General features: G+C 41.1%; 1 protein-coding gene across 1 annotated transcript in view; it reads right to left on the bottom strand.

The window, feature by feature from the left end:
• ZNF608 (zinc finger protein 608) overlaps positions 1 to 25,202 on the bottom strand; it is a 101,169-nt gene extending 75,967 nt beyond the window's left edge. The window contains exon 1 of the mRNA XM_082455525.1: positions 23,086 to 25,202. Within this exon, the coding sequence (XP_082311651.1) occupies positions 23,086 to 24,003 (918 nt within the window). The 5' untranslated portion in view covers positions 24,004 to 25,202. The remainder of the gene's footprint in view (positions 1 to 23,085) is intronic.
• Between the last annotated feature and the right edge of the window lie 329 nt (positions 25,203 to 25,531).

Here is a 25,531-nt window from a genome sequence, read left to right as displayed (position 1 = left end):
CTTCTACTTCCACCAGCCAACAAAATTTAATTAACTAACAGAAACAACTAGTACTACCCTGCACATTAATGAGCTTCTTCAAATCAACATGGTTCAGACCAAAGTAGGACAAAAATCAAAATGTGTGGTCTCTAAGTACTTAAATTCCTTCTTTCCAGCTATCTCAGGAAGAGAGATATAAACCCCACTGATATTTCTGCAGTTAGAATTAAGCCAGCTCTCACAACCCACACATAGAAAGCATTTGCAAAAATATATGTCACAGGCACAGCACTGATTTCATTTATATTTCTTTTAACATACGCACCAGTGAGGACTGCTACATCTTTGTAAATGATCAGGTTAAACCAAACAGCTGGCAACTAAGGGTTTAGTGGGGTTCCAGCAGGCTCCCTAATATATGAACGTAAGCCACACTACAAAATGCATGGCCTGGGTTTCCCCTGCCACTGAGAGATCTGTTTGCATTTTTATTTGTAAAACACTCTATATTTACAGAGTGTTTTCCTAATATTTCATTTGCTGCTTATCATTTCAAAATCAGCATGGGGTGGTAGGAAAAATCATTAGGGGAGAAAAAAGAAGTATGGGGTCCCTGTCACTTCTTAGGAGTCAAGCTATATATGGCCCCTAAGTAAGTTACTTAATTCAAGGGCTTGCTGACAAGCAATTGTTAAATCAAAGATTCTTTACCTGGGGTTCAAAGACTTTGTGGAGTCTGAGAAACCCTGTAATTACAGAAGCAAAGGTTTATGTTTGCACATAGGTGCACTTTCTTCTTTTTTTTTCCTGGAGAGAGCATCCACAGATGCTCAATAAAATCATGACCTAGAATAGTCTTAAGAAGCATGGACCTAGTGTAAAGTCAAGGGCAAGAGCCATCCTTCTTTTTCATTATAGTGCATCCTCAACACATGTTTGCTCAACTAAAGGCACTGCATTAGTTTCTTCACCTATAAAACCAGGACAGTAACATGTTCTCTGACGACCTTCCAAGGCTGTCATAAAAACCTACAGGATATGGCTTTAGAAGTTCTTAAACATAATTGAAGGTGTTAATAAATTCAACAAACATTCCTTGGGCAGCCAGATGCTAGACACTGTACAAAGACTAATAATTATTGAGTGCATTTTTGATATTAGAAAGGAAATAGCCTTCTGAGTAAATAATGCACCTGGGAAACTTACTTGGGGGGTAGGGGGGTGTCCTCAGAAAAAGAAACTATTCCCCGGCTTTGTTGATGCTGCATTAGAAGCTCACTCCAAAAGATGTTACAGTTTTCAGTTATGGGCATCAACTTTTTTTTCACCTGTGATTATGAGATTTCTTTTCTCTAGCAGTTTTCCAGCCAAAGCTCTCTTATTGTCAGAAACTCTAGAATTCGTAGTAACTAACCACAACCGTGCCCTGGCCACCTAACACAGCAACACTGGAAGAGAAGAAAAAGTCTTTCACAAGAAACACATAGAGTTTCAATCTATTAAATGTATATTTGCAAGTGCATTTATTTTGAAAAATATGCTTTAATAACATGTTGAGTTTAATAGGCAACTTCAAGGTAAAAATCAAACCACTGTTCTATTTAACAACAGTTATGACTATGAATGACATATGATTATAATCAATGAATATACACCAAAGCTGTCAGAACAGGCTGTGCTCCAAGTTCTTAGACAAATTTCACCAAAGATAAAGGGGCCAAATTCATCCCTGAGTTCCTAAGATCTTATTACACTCCAAACTTCGGAAGTGGCGCTTTTTTTTTTTCCAAAGTTAGATTGTTAAACTCAGTTTAAGCAATTTTCCTAAGGTCACGACTAAGCTGTAAGCTATAATAGTCACTTCTCTCTCAGTTGAATAATGACTCTTTTGTAGGAGTAGCCTTCCATTTTTGCCGAGGGTCTTGCAGGTGACAAAGAAATCATCAGACAAAAATCTGCCAACAAACAGGATGCCACAGCAATCTGTTATTCTGACACAGCATAACTCTTCCGGGTAAAGCATCTTTATCTTTATTCTTTAAAATTCAACAGACACGCTCTAGCAGACCCAGGCAAGCCGGTGCGATATAACCGATTATATACAGATGATGGTGCTTTAGAGAATTAAAAATGCTGCATAAATGCAAGGTATACCAAAATCCAGATAATTCCCAGCAACGTTTTTGCCTATGATCTCTGCATGGAAGAAAGATAGAAGACGTGGACCCTGTGGAGCCTGGCTCAAGGCCCTCCTCTCTCTACAACCCTACTAAGAGAGAAGCCAGGTCAGCAAGTAGTTACCAAGCGTTTCCTAGAATCAGGCACAGTGCTAGATGCTGAGGAGATCAAAGTAAGTAAGGTGGAACCCGAGAGAAGCCAGGTCAGCAAGTAGTTACCAAGCGTTTCCTAGAATCAGGCACAGTGCTAGATGCTGAGGAGATCAAAGTAAGTAAGGCAGAACCCGTGCCCTCCACGGTCTCAGGCTGGCAGGGGAAACAGAAGAGGTAGAAGTCAAATACACATGTCTCCAGTATAGCAACTAGGAGTGGGGAGAATTACAACTCCTTTTGGAACTAAAAGGACACTCAGAAAACACAGTCCAAGAAGAAACTAAGACACAGTAGTCCAAGAAGAAACTAGGCCCAAGGTCATAAAAGAAGACAGCGCCAAAGCATCAAGTGGGACCCAGTCTCTCAGTCCCCAGTTCCTGAGCTTCTCCCCTGGATCATGACCCAGGCAGGAATCAGAGTAAAGGACCTGCTACAGGGAACAGTCTACCTGAAGGCCGCATGGGGCCAACATCAGTAGGGCTCACTGGCTATGCTCTGCTGACTAAGAGGGCACGATAGCAACCTGGCAATTTTCTGAAGCCCAGCTGACCAGGAGAGATGACCTACTCAAAGTGCATGCTTCATACACTCTCAAAACATGTGAGGCAGTTTACTCCTGCCCAAACCAAATGGTTAACTAAGCAAAGCCATGGTCATCTTTACTACGTAAGTAGTTCATTGTGTAGGCATGCCTTTGCTCTAGGAGTCTAAGAAACACTAGCAAGGGTGTTTACCAGGCTCTAAATATTCCTAGGGCTGGAACTGCAAATCATGAGTCCTTCCTGCTCTACCAAAAAGACGTCTTCAAATGAGCGATCTGAAGCTTTTTCTAAACGCACCCAAAGAAGCCTCCTCCCCCCACTAAATGGGTAGGGGACCTGGGACAGGGTATTTGGGGAAAGGAAAAAAATTAAGCACTCTTCAGGTGATCCAGACATACAGCTCTGATTAAGAAACAATGTTTTTGATTCAAGGGTTCAAGGATTTTGGATACTGGATCAAATATTATTTAGATTGAAATATAAACCCCAAAAGCCAGTAAGATGAAAATCATGTTCACCTTCGAGTTGAAAACTATAAAGATTGCCAATTACCATCAAAACAGTACAAGAAAAAAATTTTTTTAATAATCTTGCAGAAAGATCTTTCTCCACCAGTACAAAAACCAGAAGCCATAAAAGGAAATGAATTATAAACCTAACCACACAATTTAAGATATTTACACAGGGGGAAAAAAAACTAGCATAAACAGAATCAAAAGACAAACAAAAAGATGGGAAAAAAAAATTGTAAGCACAAGAAAAAATATTTGTAAAACATGAAAAAAAGTATATTTAACTAATATACACTCAACTACTTTAAAATCAATAAGAAATGACCAACAACTCATTAGCAAATTACTCAGAGGTTATAAACTCTCAATATGTAGAAGATACAATGGCTTGTAAACATAAAAAGTACAAATTTTTAAAAAGGACTACTATCTATCACAGGTTAAAGCCAAAAAATCAGAATTCACAGCATTAAATTGTACAAATACACGCATTTCATGTTCCATTGTTGGTGGGAACACACCTGATGAAATCAAGTTGGGGGACAATCTTGAAATGCATTCAAAATGAGATTCACCAGAGTGTTCTGTAACTAGAAAAAAAGACTAGAAAACACCTAAATGCTATTAGCAGAGGATCGGTTAAATAAATTATGGAATCAAAGATAGAAAGGGAACATATAATATCTAAGACATAGAGTTATGTGAAGAGAGCAAGGTGCAGATCTGTTTCTTTACTATGCTCTGATCTGTATAAGGAGACAAGATATATAAATATACATGCTTGAACATATGGAGACTATTTCAAGAAAAGACATACAAAACTGTTCAAAGTAGTTGACCCTGGGGAGTAGGTCTAAAGGGGAAGTAAAATCTACTTTCCATTATATAATATTTGCATACAGCTTAACAATTTATGTACTACTTTTTAATCTTCAGGTCAAATTTAAAGTATTTTAATAAATACAACTAGTTTCTTAGGACCCTAGATCAGTCTCCAAAGTAGGAGGCATGTTAAACCCCCAGGGAGCATACAAGAACTCCAATGGGATGCAAGAAAAAAAAAATTAGAATTTCTATTTATACTATGACTTCATCATTTTAAATTTCTGTTGTTAGTAATTTTAGTAATGATCAACTATTTCATACAATAGTGTGTGTGTGTGTGTGTGTGTGTGTATACACACAACTAGAGACATCCGGTAAACATTCGCTCTGGCGAAAGTAACAGTCCCTTTGTAATGTCTTCTGAGGAAGGTGCCATTTTGTCCATTCTCTGGGAAAAAAAATTTTACACTTATGATCTTGCACCTGAAATCAGCTGATAAAATCACACGAGATAACGCCCCCCCCCATCTCCCTTAACCACTTAGAAACTAGAATGAAATCAAAAGACTCGAGGAATAGGAATGGAAGTTAAGCTTAGGGTAGATCCCCACACACTGAGATCCTTGTGTGGCCTAAGCCACAGCCTGGCCCGCCCCTGCTCGAAACTCCCGATCCCTCCCCATCTCTGAGTCTTACTTAGCTCTTCATGGATCCCTGGAGCCTGGCCTGATGCTGCCACTTGAACTTCACCTCCTTGCCCCCTCCCCCACCCCTCCCTCTGCTCCAGCAACCCTGGTGTCTCCTGCAACACACCAAACACACTCCCTGCTCCAGGCTCCTTCACAGGCTGTCCCCTTGGTCTAAACAGTTCTCTCCCCAGGGAGTCACATGGCTCCTCCTCACTGGCTATCACATCCCTACTCAAATGTAAACAAATACTCAACTCTCCTTTTCCACATCCCTCTCTACCTCCTCCTGCTTGATCTTCCCTTACAGCACTTAACACCAAGCAAAATATCTTTATTTGTCCCAAATAAACTAGAATATAAGCGTCGTGAGAGCAGAGACTTTGTTTGTTGCTGACTGTATCTCCAGGACCCAGGCTGTGCTTGCCATTTAATCTGTGTTCAAAAAATATGTGCTGCGTGAAGGAATGAATAAAGGAATGAATGAAAGAATACACTGAGACCTGCATGGACACCTCCCCTTTCTAATATTTCTACTGTCAGAACACAAAGCTCTCTCCACCCCTCACCCAGGACCACTTGTGTTAAGGTCGATCGCCAACAACAGTCATCCTTCCAAAGTCAGGAGTCAATTCTGAGTCTCATCTTAATCTGACTTCTTGGCATCATTTAACGCATCTTCTTGCATCATGATTCCACTGCTTGCTAGAATTTCTGCACTTGCTTTCCAGAAACACCAGACTGGCTTGGTTATCTTCCTCCTCAGTGACTGCAGTGCTGGCTCCTCCAATGCTCCGTGGCTCAGCCCTGAGCCCCCATCTTCTCCAGCTATACTTTCTAGGTGACGTCTTCCAGCCCCATGACTTTAAAGCCCACCTGCATTCCCACTTCTTCCAATCAATGCCTGTAGCACTGGCCATCCAATTGGAGCATCATGACCTGGCAGCTATGAGGTATATCAAAAGTGTGCCCCAGTTCTTGACTGCACCCACCCCCAAATCCTGGATGTTATCCTTAATTCTCATCCTCTCACCACTCCCTAGCCAAGTCCTGTCCTCATTACCTTAGACGATGGGAACACTTCTCACCACCTCCATGAAGAAGTCTATCCTCTCTCACCGGGACGAATGAAAAAGTCTTACTGACTCATTTCCCTATTTCTCTCTATAGTCATTTCTCCACACAGCAGTCAAGGGCAACTTTTTAGAAACAAACCAAATCATGTCACTCCCTTGCTCAAAACTGCATAAAGGTTTCTCATCATATTCAAACTAAAATCCAAACTCTTTACCATGGTCTACAAGGCCCTCCATGATCTGACTTGAGCCTAACTCCCAATCCAATACAACATGGTCTGCCCAGAACACAGTCCGTGTGTATTATCTGGTGGATTTAACAGCATGCGCAGTCAACCAAGAGAAAGACTAGGAAGTGTGTCCAGAAACAAAAAAAAAAAAGGGAAATATCCAACCAGTCGTGAGAACAGGTTTTGATATCCCTCAAGTCAGCCCAATTCTTTCTCTCCCATTCAAGTTCATACTTGACTCAGCCCTCTACCCTGCAACTGGGCTTCGAAACCATACCTACATCAGACCCTGCTTCACACTCATCTCTTACACCCCATTCCTCGCGTCAGAGGTCTTAAAGAAATATCAAGAGAAGAGGTTCTCAACAAGTAGGCAATCTTCTACTCCGTTTTTTCCAATGAATCTCTTCTCCACTGTGTCCTAAGATGCGCCAGGGTTTCCAACAGAAAAAATACACAGCCGTGGGCTGTGTCAGCCCTAAAACCCTCTTCTTTCCCTAAGGCAAGGACTCAGAGAAATTAGAGGCACCACTGCTTGCACAAACTGTGGGGAACTCTGGTGAGTTGACAGGTACACTGGTGAGTTTATTACCCATTATCTTTCTGACCTGTGTCCTTAGAATTCTAGTAGTCTTGACCTTGTACAGCTGCCCTCATAGCTCTTTTTCAGTTACACACATTATTTCTATTATTTTTATTTCTCAAATCAAAGTCATCAGGTATAGTAGAAACGTGCAAAGAAAACACAAATTATATAAATGTACATATATATAAAAATATATTAACACATATGGGAAATAGAAATTTGTGACATTTATAGTACTATCAAGTCTGACTCTCCCCATAACTTAATGGCAATACCAATCCCCAGGATTTCATGTGCCTATCAGGTCCCAATTTGAACCTCACTCCTTACAAAAGTCCCTTACAATATCCACTATGAAATCAGGACAGAGGAAAAAAAAAAGCCACGTCAGACTGTGCTTCAACCTCATCACTTACACCTTGTCAGCTTCAAATGTTAAAAAACATCTACAGAAGAGGTTCTCTCCAAAATTCAGCTTTACAAAAAAATAAGTTTTGGGGGCAGAAAAGATGACCGCCCCCAAAGGTATGATGAAGACACCAGGGAAGCTCCCGGCCTCTCCTACCAGAAAGTCCCGACATTTGAGCTCCATTCTCCAGCCTTTAAAAAGTCTACTCACAGTAGACTCTTAAGATGGCACCATCTTAAAATCACCTTAATCACTTATTCAATGGATTGCTGTAGGGCAAAGCTCTTGATAAATGGAGAAAAATTAGGCTCTAAGCAGATGGGGAGATACCAGAAGGTAAAAGAAAGATATTCTTAAAAGTAACGTAAGCAAGGGGAGCAAAGCAAAGGTCATCTCTGCCTTGGGGTGGCTGGCTTTCCGTTTATCTTGCTCTCCCATGCTCCCGATAAATAGCCTCGAAGATCTACACTTACTTCTCCTCAGGAAGCGCCTTCTCTTAGCCTGTATTACACAGGTTTTCCATAATCTGAAAATCATTAGCCCCACACAGCTGGCCTTCTATCTTCCTTACCGTGAAAGACAACCTCACGCTTGCTCCCTGTGCCATTTTTAAATGCTGAGGGCTCAATAATCAAATGTTAAAGCACTGGATACACAGTAAATAAAAACATACAAATTTAACTCATCTCTCTACACTTCCTGAATATTATGAAATCTGTGTGTGTGTGTATATATATATATATATATACACACACACACACATATATATACGTACGCATGCATTATGTATTTGGGCATGTTTCCATTTGCTTGCCTCGTAGATCACTGTTCCATGAATCCCAGCCATTCTACTTGAACCAAGTAGGTCTTATCAATAGCCCCATGGTCTAACCTTCTCCTGCCCCTTGATAACTTTCTCTCCTTCCCCCTATCTCTCCTTTTAATTCCAGGTAGTACAAAGCAAGTCCACTCTAGAGCCCTATTAGCTTACCAACTTCAAAGCTAATTTATTGGTCCAAGATTTTAGGTCAGTGGTATCCCAACTACAATAAGAGAAGGGGACAATTTCTATCCTTTAAGCTCTGATCTGCATAGGAAGCAGCCAGAAGAAGGTCTTGAGCAACTTTAAAAGCAGCCGCTCAGATGACTGTACTCATGCTGGCACAAGAGCTGTTTAGAATAAATGATGCTGAAAAGGAGGCTGGTCCCTCCATAGCACTAATCATCAGCCCCTTTCTGCAAGCTTACTCCCTCTTTGAGTTTCACAGCTGCAGAACAGGCTGGCACAAGCCTCAGAGAGCACCACAGTGAGGGGGCACAGGCCAAGGCCTGGGCAAGAGTGGTATTTCCCGAACACTCGATGAGGTAATTGCCAACACTCTTTAACCAAGAATAGAGGGTGACAGGAAAGTGGTATCTTCTTAACACGCTTGAGAGGAAACCTATTTTGAGCCCAGGAAAGGCCAAACACACAAATAGTAGGAAACACTTGAAAAAGAACATACTAAGTCATTAAACATTAAAAATCACTTCTCTTCTTGATCCTAGCTGTTCCTGCTGACTGCTATAAAAACTTCAAACTTTTCCTTGACTGTATATACAGACATATATATATATATGTGGGTGTGTGTGTGTGTTTTATAAATGTGTAATATACAAATATGCTATATTTAGTGACTTACTTCTCCTTCTCTTTTGTTGTTTAGTTGTTGTTTCCCGCACTCCCCCAAAGGGTACTTTGAAATCTTTCCAGTTTTTACAATTAAACCTAACCATCTGGACTAAAATCTTCACATTCACTAAATTAGTCACAGATTTTGTGGGTAAGCTGAGAAAGTAAATGCTATGCTCAGTGCTAGGATTTAAACCACATCTACCACAGCAAAACACTCTCTCTCCAATAATCTCTCCAATTTTGCACGCACATCCAGGCTCAAATAACATGGAGGCAACCAGACCACATCGCACAGAATATTTGTACAGTGAGTATTACTCTTCAGAGCCCTGAGTGAGTTACAAACAAGCCAAAATGAAATTCTTCAAAAACCCTGCAGAATTTATTTTACAGACAAAAGATAAATAGGTATATTTTTCCTCCACCATTAAACTTCCTACTACTACTAGTGTGTGCTGACAAGCTGTTCACCAAATTCAGAGGTAGTTTAAAGAGAACTGTATCTACATGATGAACACCAGTAAAAATGTGATTTGAATACACTGGGCATTTTCTAGATTTTTTCAAGTACGAAAGTCTACAAATCTCTTCAGATTTCAGTACATGTCAGAAAAGGAAAATTCAATGTGTTTTAAGTATTCAGCTGAAATCCAACAAGGGCAAGTGATTTTGTGTCATCAGCCAGTCACAGGTAAAGAGTTGTAGATGGTACAGAACTTCCATCAACCTAATACTGGACAGGAATATCTGCGGGAAGTAACTCCACAGCTGTACTAATAACTCCAGATAAGTAGAAAACACTGGTTTTTACAAGGAGATAAGGTACATTAATTTATAGCAGGCTTATAGATTCTATGTTAGCCTTTCAAAGGAGACTTTACGCCTTTAATGTGAGCTAAAATAGAAAGTACCTGACTTTGGTGTAAGCAGGTTTATAAAAGTCATTTTCAGAGCATCTTAAAAAGGTTAGCATGTTTCCTTTCACATTTTATATGGACAACAAAAAACATCCAATTAAAATAGTATACAGAACAGGTTAGAGAGGAGGAATCAGACAAAAGAGAACCCTTGTTAATAAGGCAGGAAGCTCAGCACCGCTTCCCCATTCTCTATGTACACGTGAACACAGACCAAACTCACTGAAATACAGGGTATGTTTAGGTGCTTTTTAAAACCCTCAGAAGCATTCACACTGTGGAGGCACTAACAATCTGGGGCGGTTGGGGGTTGGGGAACCTTTCTTTCCAAGGGGGATTAAAACTGCAAAGAGATTTCAATCTTGCAAAGCCTCTGGGCTGTCATAAATATTAACATGAGCTATGGTTTTTTATCTTTGCACTTTTGTTTTGGTTTCCTAAGTAAACCTAGGTTGAGCCGGTATCATCAGTCAAACTACACCCAAAGAAACCAAATTTAGGTGGGCCTTTGCAGGGATTTACCTCTTTGGTAAAACATGACTTTTAAAAAGTGTATTTACACAAATTCAGTCTACTTAGTGACTATGACAGTGTTGAATTTTACGAGATTTAAAAGTTTGAAGTTTTGGGGCTTCCCTGGTGGCGCAGTGGTTGAGAATCTGCCTGCCAATGCAGGGGACACGGGTTCGAGCCCTGGTCTGGGAAGATCCCACATGCCGCGGAGCGACTAAGCCCGTGAGCCACAATTGCTGAGCCTGCGCGTCTGGAGCCTGTGCTCCGCAACGGGAGAGGCCACGATAGTGAGAGGCCCGCGCACCGCGATGAAGAGTGGTCCCCACTTGCCGCAACTAGAGAAAGCCCTCACACAGAAACGAAGACCCAACACAGCCATAAATAAATAAATAAATAAATAAAATTAAAAAAAAAAAAAAAGGTTTGAAGTTTTATAGCACAGGGAACTATATTCAACATCCTGTGATAAACCATAATGGAAAAGAATGAGAAAGAATGTGTGTGTGTGTGTGTGTGTGTGTGTGTATATATCTGAGTCACTTTGCTATACAGCGGAAATTAACACAACATTGTAAATCAACTATACTTGAATAAAATAAATTTTTTTTTAAAGTTTGAAAAATTATGTTGGATGCTCACAGGAATAAAATCCAGTCTCCTTCTTCACTAACATAGAAAACGTTAAAGAAAAGCATCTAGAATGAACAACAGCACATTAAAAAGTCGCTAGTTTGACAAGGCTGAAAACATTTACACCTAAATCTTTACACCCTCTCTGAGCCCCCATTCCTATAATCCTCCTGTTACTCACCACCCGCCAAAAGAAAGATTTGTAAAATGAAGCTATCAGCCATGATTTAGACTCGAAAATCAAGCCATTTCAAAAGGATCATACCAAAATAAAAGTGCCAGAACTTAGTTAAGGAGAAAAACAAAACAAGATCATGTTAAGCCAATTTAACATATTTGAAAGTTCAATTTATCAAATGTGCATCAAGTAGCAAACAAGTAATTTTAATGTTACAGAAGGAATGGGCTTTTTCATGGCCAAACAGCATACAAAGACATCTCGTAGAAACAATACTTGTAGTAACCAGAGTTATCATTAGGGTGACAGTTTATACACAAAAGAGCACTTTGAGATAAAGGGTTTCACTCCCAAGAAGATTAATGCAAAAATAAAAAACAGTGAATTGGGAAGTGTTCAAAATGACACTTCTAGAAAATAGCACTTTACTAGTGATCTAGTGATGTCCTCAAACCCTTTGTTCAAAAACGGAATAAAAGGACAACTACAGTGGGACTAAATGCCATGATTTCTGCTCTTCTATTAGAGGAAGGGAGGAGCGGGGGAGGGACAAAAAGACAACCTGAAATTCTGGCTGCCAGGCAACAGCTCTTCCCCCCGCCCCAAAATTATATACCACTTCCCTGCCGTGGCTGGAGAGTTTCTCTCTATTCAGTACCATGGCCACTAACTAATGAAATAGTGGGGAATTTCTGTAAAGGGTCCCAATTATTCAAGAGAATGCATTGTCTAGGGCCGTTTTAACAAAGGATCTCCACCAGCCACCCCCTTTCCCACACACCTTCTTCCCACTTTTTTACTCCCTACCTCTACCGCCACCATCACCAGTTCCCCTCATTTGAACAGGAAAATTCAGCAACTGCCAGTGTCCCCCTCTCAGGTGGAGGAACTTCAAGTCTTTAGCTTCCTGACCAGGCAGCAAAGAAATGACAACCTGCCTCCGCCTTCCTCCCCTCTCTCTTTAGAGCTTAAAAAGTACACTTGGCCAAGCAGTTCTCACCATTCAACAATTCATTCTTCTTTTGTGAAAAACAAGGGTAAAAACAGCTAAGCATGATCACAAAACATAACACTGGGCACTCAATTCCTATACCTTGATGCCTCATTCTTTTACCTCCTGGTCCATAGGATTTGGTGACTGAATAAATCTTAATCTGTAAACAAATGGTTTGCTCTACAATTAAACCATTCATTCTTTTTTTTTTTTTTTTTAACTGCTTGGCGGCTACCCAACCCAGAGACTTCTAGGTCCTTCCACTATTTAGTGCTCCCAATGGTTAAAAGGCAATAAGCTCATTTGGAGTTTATAAAACTATGCACCATCAACAAAAGCATGTAATGTTTCCAAGACGCACGGTGGCTTCTACACACACAATGGGGAGCTGTGTGTAGTCTCCCCCAAAACAAAAATGCCCAGCCCCAATTAAGCGCCCTGGGGGCCTTCAAAGCAGTTATGCTAAGTTGCAAATACAGCAAGATCCACTTGAACTCCAACTGTCTTGTGTGCTTTTCCTCCCAAGGTAGGGGAAAAGCTGGGGCAGACCGACCTCATTAAAGGGCAATTAGTGAACCCCAGGACTTGAGGGGCTAGCACAATCGCGCCCATTGTGGGCATTTCACTATGGGGCCACTCTTTTCTCTTTTTTTTTTTTTTTTTAAACCCAGGAGGTCTCTACAGTCTGAAAGGCCCACATTTTAAATTTTTAAGGATTTCAATCTCGCTATTTTTTCTACTAGCAGTCATAGAGTAAAAAGAAAGGAAGCAAAACAAAGAGCGTTCCTACTTCTTTTGTGGAATTCCAGCATAGCTGAAAGTTTTTTGATAAAATAATTTGAATAATTTATATTCTACATGTAATAAATAATTTAAAATAAGTTTTATTTTTAAACATAGTGAAATAAACGCTCCACCTCCTGGTTATAGAGATTGAAAACAGCACATTAAAAAAGGACATTATAAATCAATCAATATAGGGCTCTTATGATTATATGTGACAATGTCGTAGAAAAAAATTGATCTATTTACATTTGAAGGTGTTATTTAGAAACTAATACAGAGTAACGTGATCAACTTAACCACTTTACCATCAATAAAATTCTTCACACCTTTTTAGAGTCCATTATTACTGTTGATATCTGCCAAGATGCTGAAAACTGAACACTACAATAAAATACACCAGTAAATGTGGCTGTTTACATTCTTTAAGGGCACCACCTTTCTGCAAATACTAAAGCCGAGACCCCGCTGCCTTGGTACTAAAATTCGCAGTACAGGAGAAAGTAGTCTTTTAGACAAGTAATAAAGCTAAATTTGACCTTCTCAGCAGCCAAGATGTAAACAACTCTAATATTTACATATAATCAGATGGATCAGTATCTTTGTTAAAAAAACAAACACTAAAAAGGAGGAAAGAGAGTTGGACTAGTTGACCTCCCTCAAAGTAGAACCACCCCAAAACCCAGAGTCCAAAACATTCTCGTAACACTGGATTATGTAGGATAAGGGGTACTAAAGTCACAGGAAGCCATCGACTATGCCTGCTGCAGCCCACAAGTTCCAACAGCTGCCAGAAGGCGTGCTCAGGATCTAGGCACACACTTGTAGGATAACATTAGTGCCCATAGTGACATCTTTAATGCTGCCCTTGTATCTGTTAAGCTAATTAATCGCTCGATTCCTTTAGTTTTTGAATATCAAATGAAAGAATTTAAAAGTGTGTAACAAGTCTTTTGTGCTTTGACCAAATGTACTTCATCTATACTTAGAAGCAAATTTGTGTGTATTCGTGTTCTATTAAAACATGCACCAGGAGGACCCCTCCATTAAACTCGGGCAAAGGTCCTTGTTTTATTTTAGAAATACTACAAAATTGATTTGTGTAACTTGAACAGACACATTTTGAGAAATCTTGAAAAAGCTGGAAAAGGCTTATTAAGAGATGGGGGGGACCCCACGGTGGTTATTATGCTCTCTTTTTAAAAACAATATACTGAGTAGAGAAGGCTTCGAGAGAAGAAAATGCAAATCCTGGAAGTCATTCCCAACAGTTGGAAACTCTTCCTCTTCAAGGAAATCCAAGGGCTCAAAAACTAAATATTCAAGAGCATTAATTTGTTTCTAGATGTATGCGTGCAAGTAAAACAGCAGTCATAATGTGGAAATTTCAGTCACATTTTGCAACTAATTGGAAGCAGATTAGAATTCCGCCTCAGGGGAACGTTGTCAAACTAGAAGCCGGAGCAAATGAAGAAAGAGGTGAAGGCGTCGTGAAGAGCTGACAGATTTACTGCGCTCGGGGCTATAAACGGGTCCTGGGAGGGAAGGAGGGCGCGGCCCCGGCGGCGCGCCCCCGCCACGGCCCCCAGCATCGGGAGCGCGCGGCCCGGCCACGCTCCCCGGAGCCCAGGGCCCCCCATCTGCTCCCCCGCGGAACAATAAACCGGGCCTTGCCGAGAAATCCGTGGTCCTGATAAGATAGAAAATCCGCAGGCTGATAAACCCGAGCGGGCAAACGTCAGAGGGAGAGAAGGTTTCTTTCTTTTTTTTTCCAGTGGGGGAGGGGAGCGAAAAAGCAAGCAGATTGTGGAGGATAATACAGCCTTGGAGTAATGGAAACAGCTGCTCGCTTTCTACTTCAGTGTCTGGCATCTGCTGCGGCATCATGGGAAAGGCTGGTGAAGGATTTGGGCAAGGAATGTAAATGGAGACAATTGGCCAAATGGAGTTTGATGCGGAAAAGCTCAATTGCTCTGTCTTCAAATCATGTTGTTCCCTTCGGGGAGCAGAAGCCAACAATATTACTGAACTCACATTCCACCTTCAAAGCAGCTGAAAGGTTTGGGAATGGGAACCGCTCTTCAATCAGTTACTTCAGATGGGAAACAATATAAAGGGATAAAGCCTTTGCTGTTGGAACAGCCTCCATTTGTCAAAGTGGGCAGCTCCTCTTCCACCGATCTTCACGGAAAAGTTAAATCGGAGTCCTTTTTTTTCCTATGGAGTTCACTTACTTTGAGAAAAATGTTTCTTAAATCACCACTGCTTACTTCTGAACTGGCTCAAGGGACAATTTCTACTTGTTGTGCCTATTTTCTCCTTGGCTGCAAAGATTCGGTTCTAATTTCATTTCCATCACAAAAGAATTGGCAAAGAAGGGAAACGCAGAAACACATAACTAAGTGCTGCTGTGCTAGTCATAAGCCTATAATAAAGCACAGATTTGATAGCATTATCCATGTACTGTGGTGAACCACACACAAATAAACAGTTCTCCATGAAGAATGAAAACCCGAGGCTTCAGCCCTTCCAATTCAAACATTATTGTTGCTTTTAACATGAGCCATCCATAAATCAGCCAAGGAGGTGACAGGAAATCCAAAAGTAATCTGGTCTGGCTACGCGCACTTTGTTAAAAAAAAAAAAAAAATTAAGAGATGCTTTCCAACTCATCCTGATGATGTTCTAAGTGAAGAATGGGTAAAACTGTAAAATCCAGTCATAGAAACAAATGGTATTTTTATGCCAAGTGAATTCAAACACGTGGTAGGCGTAGCAACCAAAAAAAGTACAGCCCTCCAGTATGGGGAAAGCGTGCTAACCTACCAAGAACAACTCAAAAAAGACCTTTGAACCTGCAGGAACTAATGCGAAAGACAAAAAAGGTGGATCTAAAGCAGCCAGAGAACGAGATGTGCTTTCCTAAGAAACCAAATCAGGAGTTTTCTTAAATCAAAAGGACGAACAGTGACTTCTAGGAGTTCCTGAAAGTGTGACCAATTGGAACTTTGTCGTCTGTTGCTAATTGAAGCATACAAAAGAGTCCATTTCTTAAAACATACTACAAACCCTTTTTTTTTTTTTTCTTAATTCACTGCCACATGACAAAAACCAGAATCAAGTTGACTGGTAGAAGATCAGTGCAACCAAAGACCAAGCTATTATTTCAAAATGTCAGGGGGAAGGCAGTAAAATTGCTACCAGGTCTCCTTAAGTTACCCTTCAATAAAAAGAAGCCATCAGGGAAATAAGAGGAAAAGAAAACACATCAAAACCTTAAAAGTCCCTTTAAGTAAAATTATACGTCTGTGGCACCATGCCATCTGCTCTCTGGTTAAGATAATAAGCCAATTCCACAACCTAAATATCTGCTTTCTAAAATCATTATGTACAACACAAAATACAATCAATATATTTTTAAACTGTAAAAGCCGCCTTCATATGGCATTATTGGAATGTGCCTAAATGTCCCCCGTAGGCACGTTTTTCTTAAGGTGCTAGCTGAGAAGGAGGATTACCAGGAGTTGCAAAAAGCTCAGTGGTTGAGCGAGAATAGTCACAGTGAATAATAATCAAACTGGGCTGGGAGGTGGGGATGAGAAAGAAGAAAGAGTAGCTTTGAAAAACCAGCAGCAGTATTTATTCATCACTTCCAACCCATTTGTTTGAACCGAAGCACCCTTCTCTTTGAGTTCTCTATTACAACCAAAATATATATTTCTAAATTTTTATTTAGCTTCATGGGGAAGGGGGGAAGCCTTCTGAGTACCAGATGAGATCCAGGTGGTTCAAGGGCCACTGACCTATCAAAATATAAGAAGTATTCGCTTTGTAATCTCTTCAGTTCTTCAGGCAAAACCTGTAATCTATTTTAATACTTTCTCAAAGGTATTTCTAACCAAAATTGAGCAGATATGCAGAACTCAGCTCTAGGAGCAAGGTGCCAATCTCCCCGTCTTGAATATCCTTTATGCGCTCAAAATAACATTACAAACAGCCCAACTGATGGTCAATCTACTATGAATTATTTAACAACCTTTCATTCAGTTGCAAAGGCTTTGTTCGCACTGCCAAAACCTTTAGCTTAAATTAAAAAACTTGCTACGGAGAGCAAGAAGTCACTAAAGAAACTTCAGCTGGGAGAGAGAACTGGATGGATATGAAGGGGCCAATTACTTGGCAGCAGAGTGGAACAGAAAATCAACGGTGACTTTTTTTAAAAGAACAAAGCCCACGCTAACTAAACACTCCCAATCCACTCCCAACCCAACAGCTATATATGCCTTTATAACATTTCTACACACATACCTATGAAATAAATACCAGTCACGGGGTACCAGTCTGATCCCTGTATGAGCCTGTAATGATGACTGAAGTCATTCCTGGGTCAGAGAGTTCACCTGTTCTCTTTCCCTATAACCTTAAATGTACAGATTAAAAGGGTATTATTATTTATCGACAACAGTCCTAGTAAAGAGGGGTTATTTCCACTCCGCTGTGCCCAGTATTTCCTTAGTTCTGGTTTCCATGTTCTACAAGAATGTGATACAAGTAACTTAGGAATAAACTGTTTAGTATTCAAGCAAAACCCCTGATGTTCAGATCACCGTCAAGTTCAGAGTGCTGGCAATCAAAACTATGTTGTGCTACAGTAATTACTATGAAAAACTTCCAGTGCTTAATATTAAAGAATAGAATAACATGATCCTTCCACCTCTTCTACACCTCTAGAGTGTGTTCAACATGGCAATTATCTCTGTTCAAGAAGCAGAGAGTTTAAACTGCATTGAAACTCAATTATACCCATGACTTTTTAAACATACACTTCAAAAGGCAGGTTTCATTACATTCAAATCACTGAGCAAAATCTTTTGCCCAACTTAGAAAAAACAGATTTTATCCCTCTCCATGAGACATCTTCAAGCATAAAAATGATTTCTTCTTACTTTTTGGACCCACTTGTTCGTTTACTAAAGTAGAGGGATGACTGAGCCCTGGTGAAAGACAAAGAGAGATCCCATCTGATAAAAGCAGTGGGATGTGCAGCCCTCGCAAACGTCATTACCACACCTCCTAGAACTGCCACCATTTTTAAAAACCAGATCACACACTTGTTAACAAAAAACACATTACTTTGCTACTTTTAAAGAATGCAAAGGAACTAGGAGTGGTGGATTTATGATTTAAGTGCTTGTGGCTAAAATAGCTTTCCAATTATCAAGGGCCTCTTAGGAAGAGCAAGAATGCATTATGTGTTAATGACCACAACCAGGGGTCCCTTCTCCACTCTTTTGTCAGAACCCGGGCAGATCCTCCCCGCAGCTTCACCATTAACATGTCTGTTTCCTGTCAGCCCACTCAGAGATAATGTCATTTATCTGAGGGAGGCACAAGCCCAGTCATTAGCTTCTAGAAAAGACCTCAAACAAAGGCCGGATAATGTTTTACCCAGGGCTCTTACTAAAACCAGAAGCCAGAAGCTTAGCATCTAAAAGTCAAGGACTCCAAAGTTATCAGTGTTAAAAGAATATTTCCCTCATGATCAACAATCCTTGCTCTGAACCAGAGCAAGGTCTACGTAGAACAAACATCGGTCCAGGTGTTGCTACCACGTACAATTAGATTAACCGATAAACGCTGACCAGAGTTAGCCTGGGAGAGCCTTTGCCCCCACCCCCTTGCCTCCAGGGGGAAAATTGACAGAATAATTCAGATACTGACTAAATAGTTAGATCTTTGAAGAACTGACCCCTCATTGTGATTGCCTGCAGGAACTGAATAACCATTATAAAGTGTTCAATGACTGGGCTTCTGGAAATCTTTTAAATAAAAGTGGAACTGGTTAAAATAAATGTAGGAACACGTGTTTTCACAGTGTTGCTCATATTACTGCAATTTCGAGTTTCTATGAAGTACCAGGTGAACTTTTTTAAATTAAAAAAAACGCACACACAGACAGTCAAAATTGGAGCAAATCTCAGCCGTTCAATCCTTGTTTTTCATGCTGAAAACGAAGAACAGATGGTTCTTTCCATGTTGTTTGAATCTGGTTATTGAACACCTCTGTGGTTAGGGAGATTTCTGCTTAGCACTTTCGGCATAGATTTCATTTACTAACTATAAAATGCTGCTTAGGAAAAATACGTCTTTATAACACCCTAATTAAAACCATCTTGCAGCCAAGCAATTTCACTTGAAGAGCATTCTTAACCTCATGACATTTGGACAATCAATCCCTCCCCGCCTCTTTTTTTTTTTTTTTTACAGACTATTTGCAAAGTTATTAAAAGTTGCTAAACATTATTTATCTCTTTTAGCACAATCTTGATCAGTTGCTGAGTAATTTTTTAAATTTCTCCAGCAAGCCCAGCAGATTACAAATACTGTGCTCAGAACCCGGTGATGTGCCTGGTTATGCAAATATTCCAAGCTTCCATGGGGTCTCACAGAAACCTTCCTTGGGGAAAGGGCAGCCCCTCTGCACCCACCGCAAAAGTCCTGTCAGCCTCCGAGGAAGCCTATAGAAAAGAAAGGAGCTGAATCAATGCTGATTGGGAACCACCCTTAGTTACCAACGTTTTTAACAGCTAAATCCCTTATGTAGCTTTCAAAACAGTTTGCTGTCCAACAACAATGGACTTTGTTCTTTAATTATAGCAAGTGACCTTTCTGCCCTTTTATTTCACAGTAGATAAACTGCACTCTCTAAGCAGAATTTGTAGGGGGCACTACATTTGGGGGGAAGCATATCATCCACAAAACTTATTAATCAAAACATGTTCTTCAGCTACTCACACTCACTTAGAAAATGTGCCAGAATTCCCTAGTGAAGTGTAAAAAGGCTTCTACAAGAGAATAAAATAAAATGAATGATATCCTTTATAGACAGGTCCATTTGTAGAGCCCACACTTAGGCTGTTAAGGACCAGCTTAATGAAAGCAGCATGATATTACTCAAATCATTCTCTTTTCTAAATGCATACTGAATAGTCAGAACCCTAAGACCCAACCATAAGATCTCCTATGCTCTTCACGTGTTATCTGAAGTCTCAGCTGTTTTTAAGAATTCTTGTATGTATTTTAGAATATCCCAGCGATCAAATAAACCCATGTACTGTACTGAACTATTAGCCCAGCCGAATGCCTGCGTCTGATAGGTCAAAACTGTAAGACGGTTAAGGAGGATACATGCAGAAGAGCCTCAATACAGGCTATTATGCTTCAAAAGAAAAGGAGGGGGCAGGTGGGGAAGCAGGTTTTAACAACCAAAAGCCAACCCGTCAAATCTACTTATTCAGACACGTCACTGGTGGCTTAACCACAAAATGGGCTATAGAAATACAGCTCAAGTATCTTAGAATTATGGCATGTTTTGATTTTGTTCACATATTAAGAGAGTGGCGACTTTTACAACATACTTGTGGTTTCCACATAAAGGACTAGAACGCTCATTGATTTAATTTCATAATTGGACCTTTCATAAGGTCCAATTTATCATGTTTTACATGACTTTGTGTAGTGAAGAAACAGAATAAACAGACCAAAAATAGACATAGAAGCATGCTGTGAAAATTCACCGGTGACAGCAAGTCTTATGAATCTCCTGGAACCATCCAGCCAGGAAAAAGAAAAAGAAAAAAGCACGCACACCACATTACACCTCCCTTCGGTTTTCGCATTTGACCCCTTCACGAGCCACATCCTATTGCTGAAAATTAACCACCTTCACTCTTAAGACACTTACTCTTCACAAACCCAGATAATCAAACAAGGCTGAAATTAAAACACTGTACAAAAACATCAAAAAAACCTTTCTCAAAGGATGCCTCGGTGTCGAATTATTTTGCCAGGTAAAGCTTGTCCTACTAAATCTTTCCCGCCTCAAGAGGTCTCCTCCTGTCATTAGGAAATATTTTCTAAATTGAAGTCGAATTTTACACAACCAAGAGTTAGTGGAATTAGAGTGACTTCCCTGGGTGGCATTTGTACAAGGGAGTGCCATTTCTGTGTGCCAAGGAGGAAAGCGTTCTTAAGAGAAGTCCTTCTGGGGTGCAGTGGGCATGGGGAGGAAAGCTGAAGGAACAGGCTTCCAGATCCTGAGCCAGCACCATAGCTTGACAGAGAATGGCCCACACTGCAGTATTCAAGCCCCTCAGAGCCATCCCTGAAGGGGCCCTGTGCCCCTACCAGCAGCTACGGTTGGCAGTGGTATGAATCTAAATGCACTGTGCTGGCCTCCCCTCCTCCACCCCAGACCCATCATGACTTGTTTGCTCTTTATTTAGGTAATTCATATTATCACACTTATACTCCTCTGACTGAAGATGAGTTGCATGTATATGAATAACTTAATTCTTCCATTTTTCATCCAGTTTCCTGTGTGACTGGAAAGTGAAAAGAACACAAAAACTGGAGAACCGACACCACGCTCTCATCTCAGTTGCCATGACAGCAGCCTTTGAGATACTGAAATGTTCCGATTGCCAGCTAAACAAAATTGTTGACTGTGAACATTTGGCTGGAAGATTAAAAGGCTAAGGGCAGTACCTCCCACATTCCAGGCAGCAGTGAATCCAATCAAATGGCTCTGACTCCTTAACCACAGCCATTGTGAGCACTGGATTAGGGCAATTCATCTAGATAGTTAGGGCAGATTAGAACTGCAATTTGAAGACTACTGGCAACAAAAGTAAATGCTCTACTGTACTAATAAGAAGACTTCAGAACGCCTTTTAGCAGAAATTATGTGAAACTCCACATTTCAGCATCAGAATCGAAACCTGGATTTTTTTTAATGCATTTAAATTCATCAGTGTAAAATGCTGTCTGACCAAGGGAATATGGATAGAAGAAGCAGGCGTTCAGAGGCTTTTTGAGATTTTGGCATCATCTACACCTTAATGTACCTTCATCGACTTCTAAAATCATAAAACCGAAACTTTATTCCTGCAAGAAGAAAAAGGTTTAAATAGACAGCAGTGAGAAGTTGTACACGGAAATAATCACCCAAAGACATTTCACAATTCTGATCAAGTGAGAAATAGCAAAAATCAAATTGTTTAATAAGCATATATCCAAACAACCATGCCACGAACCACATGATACGCATTTGCTTCTGCAAGGCACAATCTGTAGAATTAAAGGTTAATTTTATAGAGACAGCACTCACTCCCCCAGTTCACTCCCAACCTGCTCTGTGGACAGAGCGCCTTCACCTCTGGGACATCACTTAATGCACAGTAATTGCCAGACCAGTAAGTCCTAGGCCTCCAGCACAAAGCAGCACAACACGAGGGGCAATTTTTCGAGGGCAGTGTCTCACTAGACTTTCCGACAATGACAAAGATGGGAAAAAGGGTCCGATTTACCGAAATCAACGCTCCCCACCGCTCAAATGCAACATGCATTTCGGGTATCTTTTGGCTCCGTTTTCACCTTTCAGCACACCAATCCACCAAGTCCATTTCACTTTTCTTACCAACCTTTCAGCTCCCTGGTCAAGCAAGAAATCCAAGTGATAACACTCTTAAATCTCCAGCTAAGAACTGAGCAAGGGAACAAGGAAAGAGTCCTGGCGGCCACCAAAACCATTCCATTCTTGCTACACGGTTATGAAACCGCTGACCCTAGGAGACCAAGGTTTCATTCGGGACCAATAACAGTACAATCTCCTATGACGAGACTATTTTGGAGAATATCATGAAAAAATAAATGGGTGGAGCGTGGAGTGTAAATTCGAATCCTCGACATACCTCTCCGGGGAGGCAACGTGAACCGTGCACCTAAGGACACATTACCAGAAACACTAGGACGTGTAAATTAAAACAGAAGACAGTTCTCCTTAGGGGAGCAATCAGGACAAGAGGTAAGTGGGTACAGGAGCAGGTTTTCTGTTAAAAGCACACCGCAACGGGCTGACTGGCCAAGAGCCCTTCTGCAGGGCAAAAGGTACTTGGAACCCCCAGACCCTCCCACCTGGGGACCCAAACAGTAGCACCACAAGCAGCCGCAGCAGAAAAGCAAGAGCTAAACACTGCACCCAAGTAAGCTGCCCCATACCAAAAGTTCACAGAAAGGATGCACGGAAGAGAAATCTCACAAAGAACCAGAAAGCACGAAGTGTAAGGCACATAGAGGCACGTCCCCACCCACCACGCACCCACACAAATGCACACAAAGAGGAAAGTAGGAGATCTAGGAAGGCGTCTTTATCCTACCTTCTCAGTTTTCAGTTTCTTGATTCGCCTGTGGCTCTCCTCCTCCTCCTCTTCCTTCTTTACCAACATAGAGTTTCCCATGAGCCCTGAATCCGGGGCACTTTTGCTAACTTCCCCAGCAGCCGCGACGCTGCCACTCCCAGTGCCCCCGCAGTGGAAGGGGCTCGCGCCACCTCCATTGCTCTTGGCCCCAAAGCCATAGAGGCCCCCGGAAGGGGCCTGGCTGCCACTGCCATTCTGGTGGCCCTGAAGCAGGTCGTGCTTGTCCTTCCTGGATTTCCCCGCATCCTTATCCCGCTTGGCGCCTCGGCTGCTCTGGCTTTTACCTGGCTTCTCCTCTTTGCTTTTCCCGCAGGAGGCCGTCCCCGCGGTGGCAGCGGAGGTGCCGGCGCTGGTACTATTGCTGTTCGGGTTGCCGCCGCCGCCGCCGCCGCCGCCGCCGCCGCTCACACTTTGACCCAGCGCTGAATTCATGCCAGTTGCCTCTCCAGGGCGCCCTTGGACTTCCTGCCTCTTGCCAGTGCCGCTGATCTCGGGAATCCCATACAAGGCAGCAGAAGGCAGAGATTTATTAGCATCCTTAGAAGTTTTACTCCTTTTCACTTTTGATTTGCTGGTCTCTTTGTGTGAATTCCCCTGGGGAGCAGAGGTCTGAACAGAAGCAAATTTTAGGCCATCCGCTAAGGCTGCGGTAGCACCGGCCCCACTGGAGGCCAGACCTCCACAATCCTTAGAGTTGCTGCTGCTAGTGGTGGTGGTGGAATTATTCATTTCAAATTTCTGTCTGTCCTTCTCCAAATCAGCGTCCAAATCAATTATTAAATTTCCAACCCCGATTTCCCAATCATCGCCACTGTCATAAGTATCAACCGTATTTGGATCCACACCCTTTCCTGCCGTAGAAATGTTCACTGACATCCTGAAGATGAGCTCTCTAGAATAAAAATCCGATGAACTTTCCTTTGGAGATGAGGGGACATTCGTTTAGCTCCGCTGGGCTTTCTCTTAAAAAAAAAAAAAAAAAAAAATCTTCTAATCTTCCTCTTCTTTTTCCTGCCCCAGGAATGGGTCCAGGGGTTTTACACCCTTCAGTCCAGGTCCACCTTTTCCTGTGAAGGGGGGAAAAGTCGAATATTTCTTGTCTGGGTGTTACCAGAATAAAAAACCATTAATACTGGGGAGTCAGTGAGGGGTACAGGGAAGGATGGTGAGGAAGGTGGCTCATGTATTGTCTCCACAGTCCAATATCAGGTTTAAAGAAAAATAACCAAACCCAAAAAACGTACCCATGACAGTAAGCATCTTACAGTAGCTAAAAAAGAAAAGCCCTTTATCAACAACACAAGGATAATCACTTTTTAAAAAGCATTAAAATATCTTAAGGAGCTGAGTCAAGTCCAGAAAGGTTTAAGGGAAAAAAAAAAAAAAAAGAGTTTAGGATTTTTTTTTCTAGCACATACACATGGTAACAACCCCAGAAACACAGCCTGAACACTCGGACAAGAGGAAGGAACACGACTTAAACGTCCTTAAACATGTCCTAGATCTTGCAATTTTTAAAAGACCAGACCCTGGACGTTCTCTAAGGCTAGTTTCAGAATGATGTTGCTAAATTTTCCTCATTTCTAATTTTATTACTTCTTTTTACAAATTGTCTGGGCAATCTGGTTTTTGTTCCCAGTAAGGAACAGAAAAAAACAACCAATAACGCCCCCATACACATACCCCACCCCCATCCTCTCTTCCCCAACAGTTTATACAATTTTATTTTTGAAATACACACACACGTCTTTAAGAGCATTTCTCTATTTTAGAAAAGACTGTGTCAAATAAAAGGCTAAATATATGCCTTTTGAGAAAAAGAAATTACATCTAAACAATTCTACCGTATTCCTAGGTCACAGACTGGCTCAATCTGTTAAATATGGTGCTACTGACGGTACGGGAAACTGATTAAGACATACACTTTAAGTGATCTGCGCCAAGGTGGCCTCAATGACCGCAAATGAGTGTGTGTTTGACAAAGATCAGTTAAAACGGTTTTTAAAGGGATCAGCCCCTTTTTAACAGTTGATTGTCAAGGAAAAAATAAATAAATATACATACACACACACACACAGACATTGCTTACCTTTACTCCTTTATCATTTTTTAATTAGGCCAGCAAATCAAAATGCCTTTCCCACTCCACTCGGCAAACAAGCCTGTGCCTCATTTTACTTAAACACCAAATGATCAAGAAGGAAGGAACCAAATAACACATCTCAGCCAGAATAATCACTCGATAACATTATTCCACTTCCCCACCCCCCTTTTGGCAAACGGATCAGTCCTTTTCTCCTTAAAAAAATGTGTCACTGTACAGCTGGAAGATAATGTTTCACATTCACAACAGAAGCACCAAAGGGTTTTTTTCCTCTTAACAAGCATCGAGAATAATAGTTTT

The sequence above is a fragment of the Balaenoptera physalus genome (genome assembly GCF_965194825.1).
Source record: "Balaenoptera physalus genome assembly, chromosome: 3".
NCBI classification, from domain to species: domain Eukaryota; kingdom Metazoa; phylum Chordata; class Mammalia; order Artiodactyla; family Balaenopteridae; genus Balaenoptera; species Balaenoptera physalus.
The sequence above is the reverse complement of the archived record's forward strand: the minus strand, read 5'-3'. Positions and strand labels throughout refer to the sequence as shown.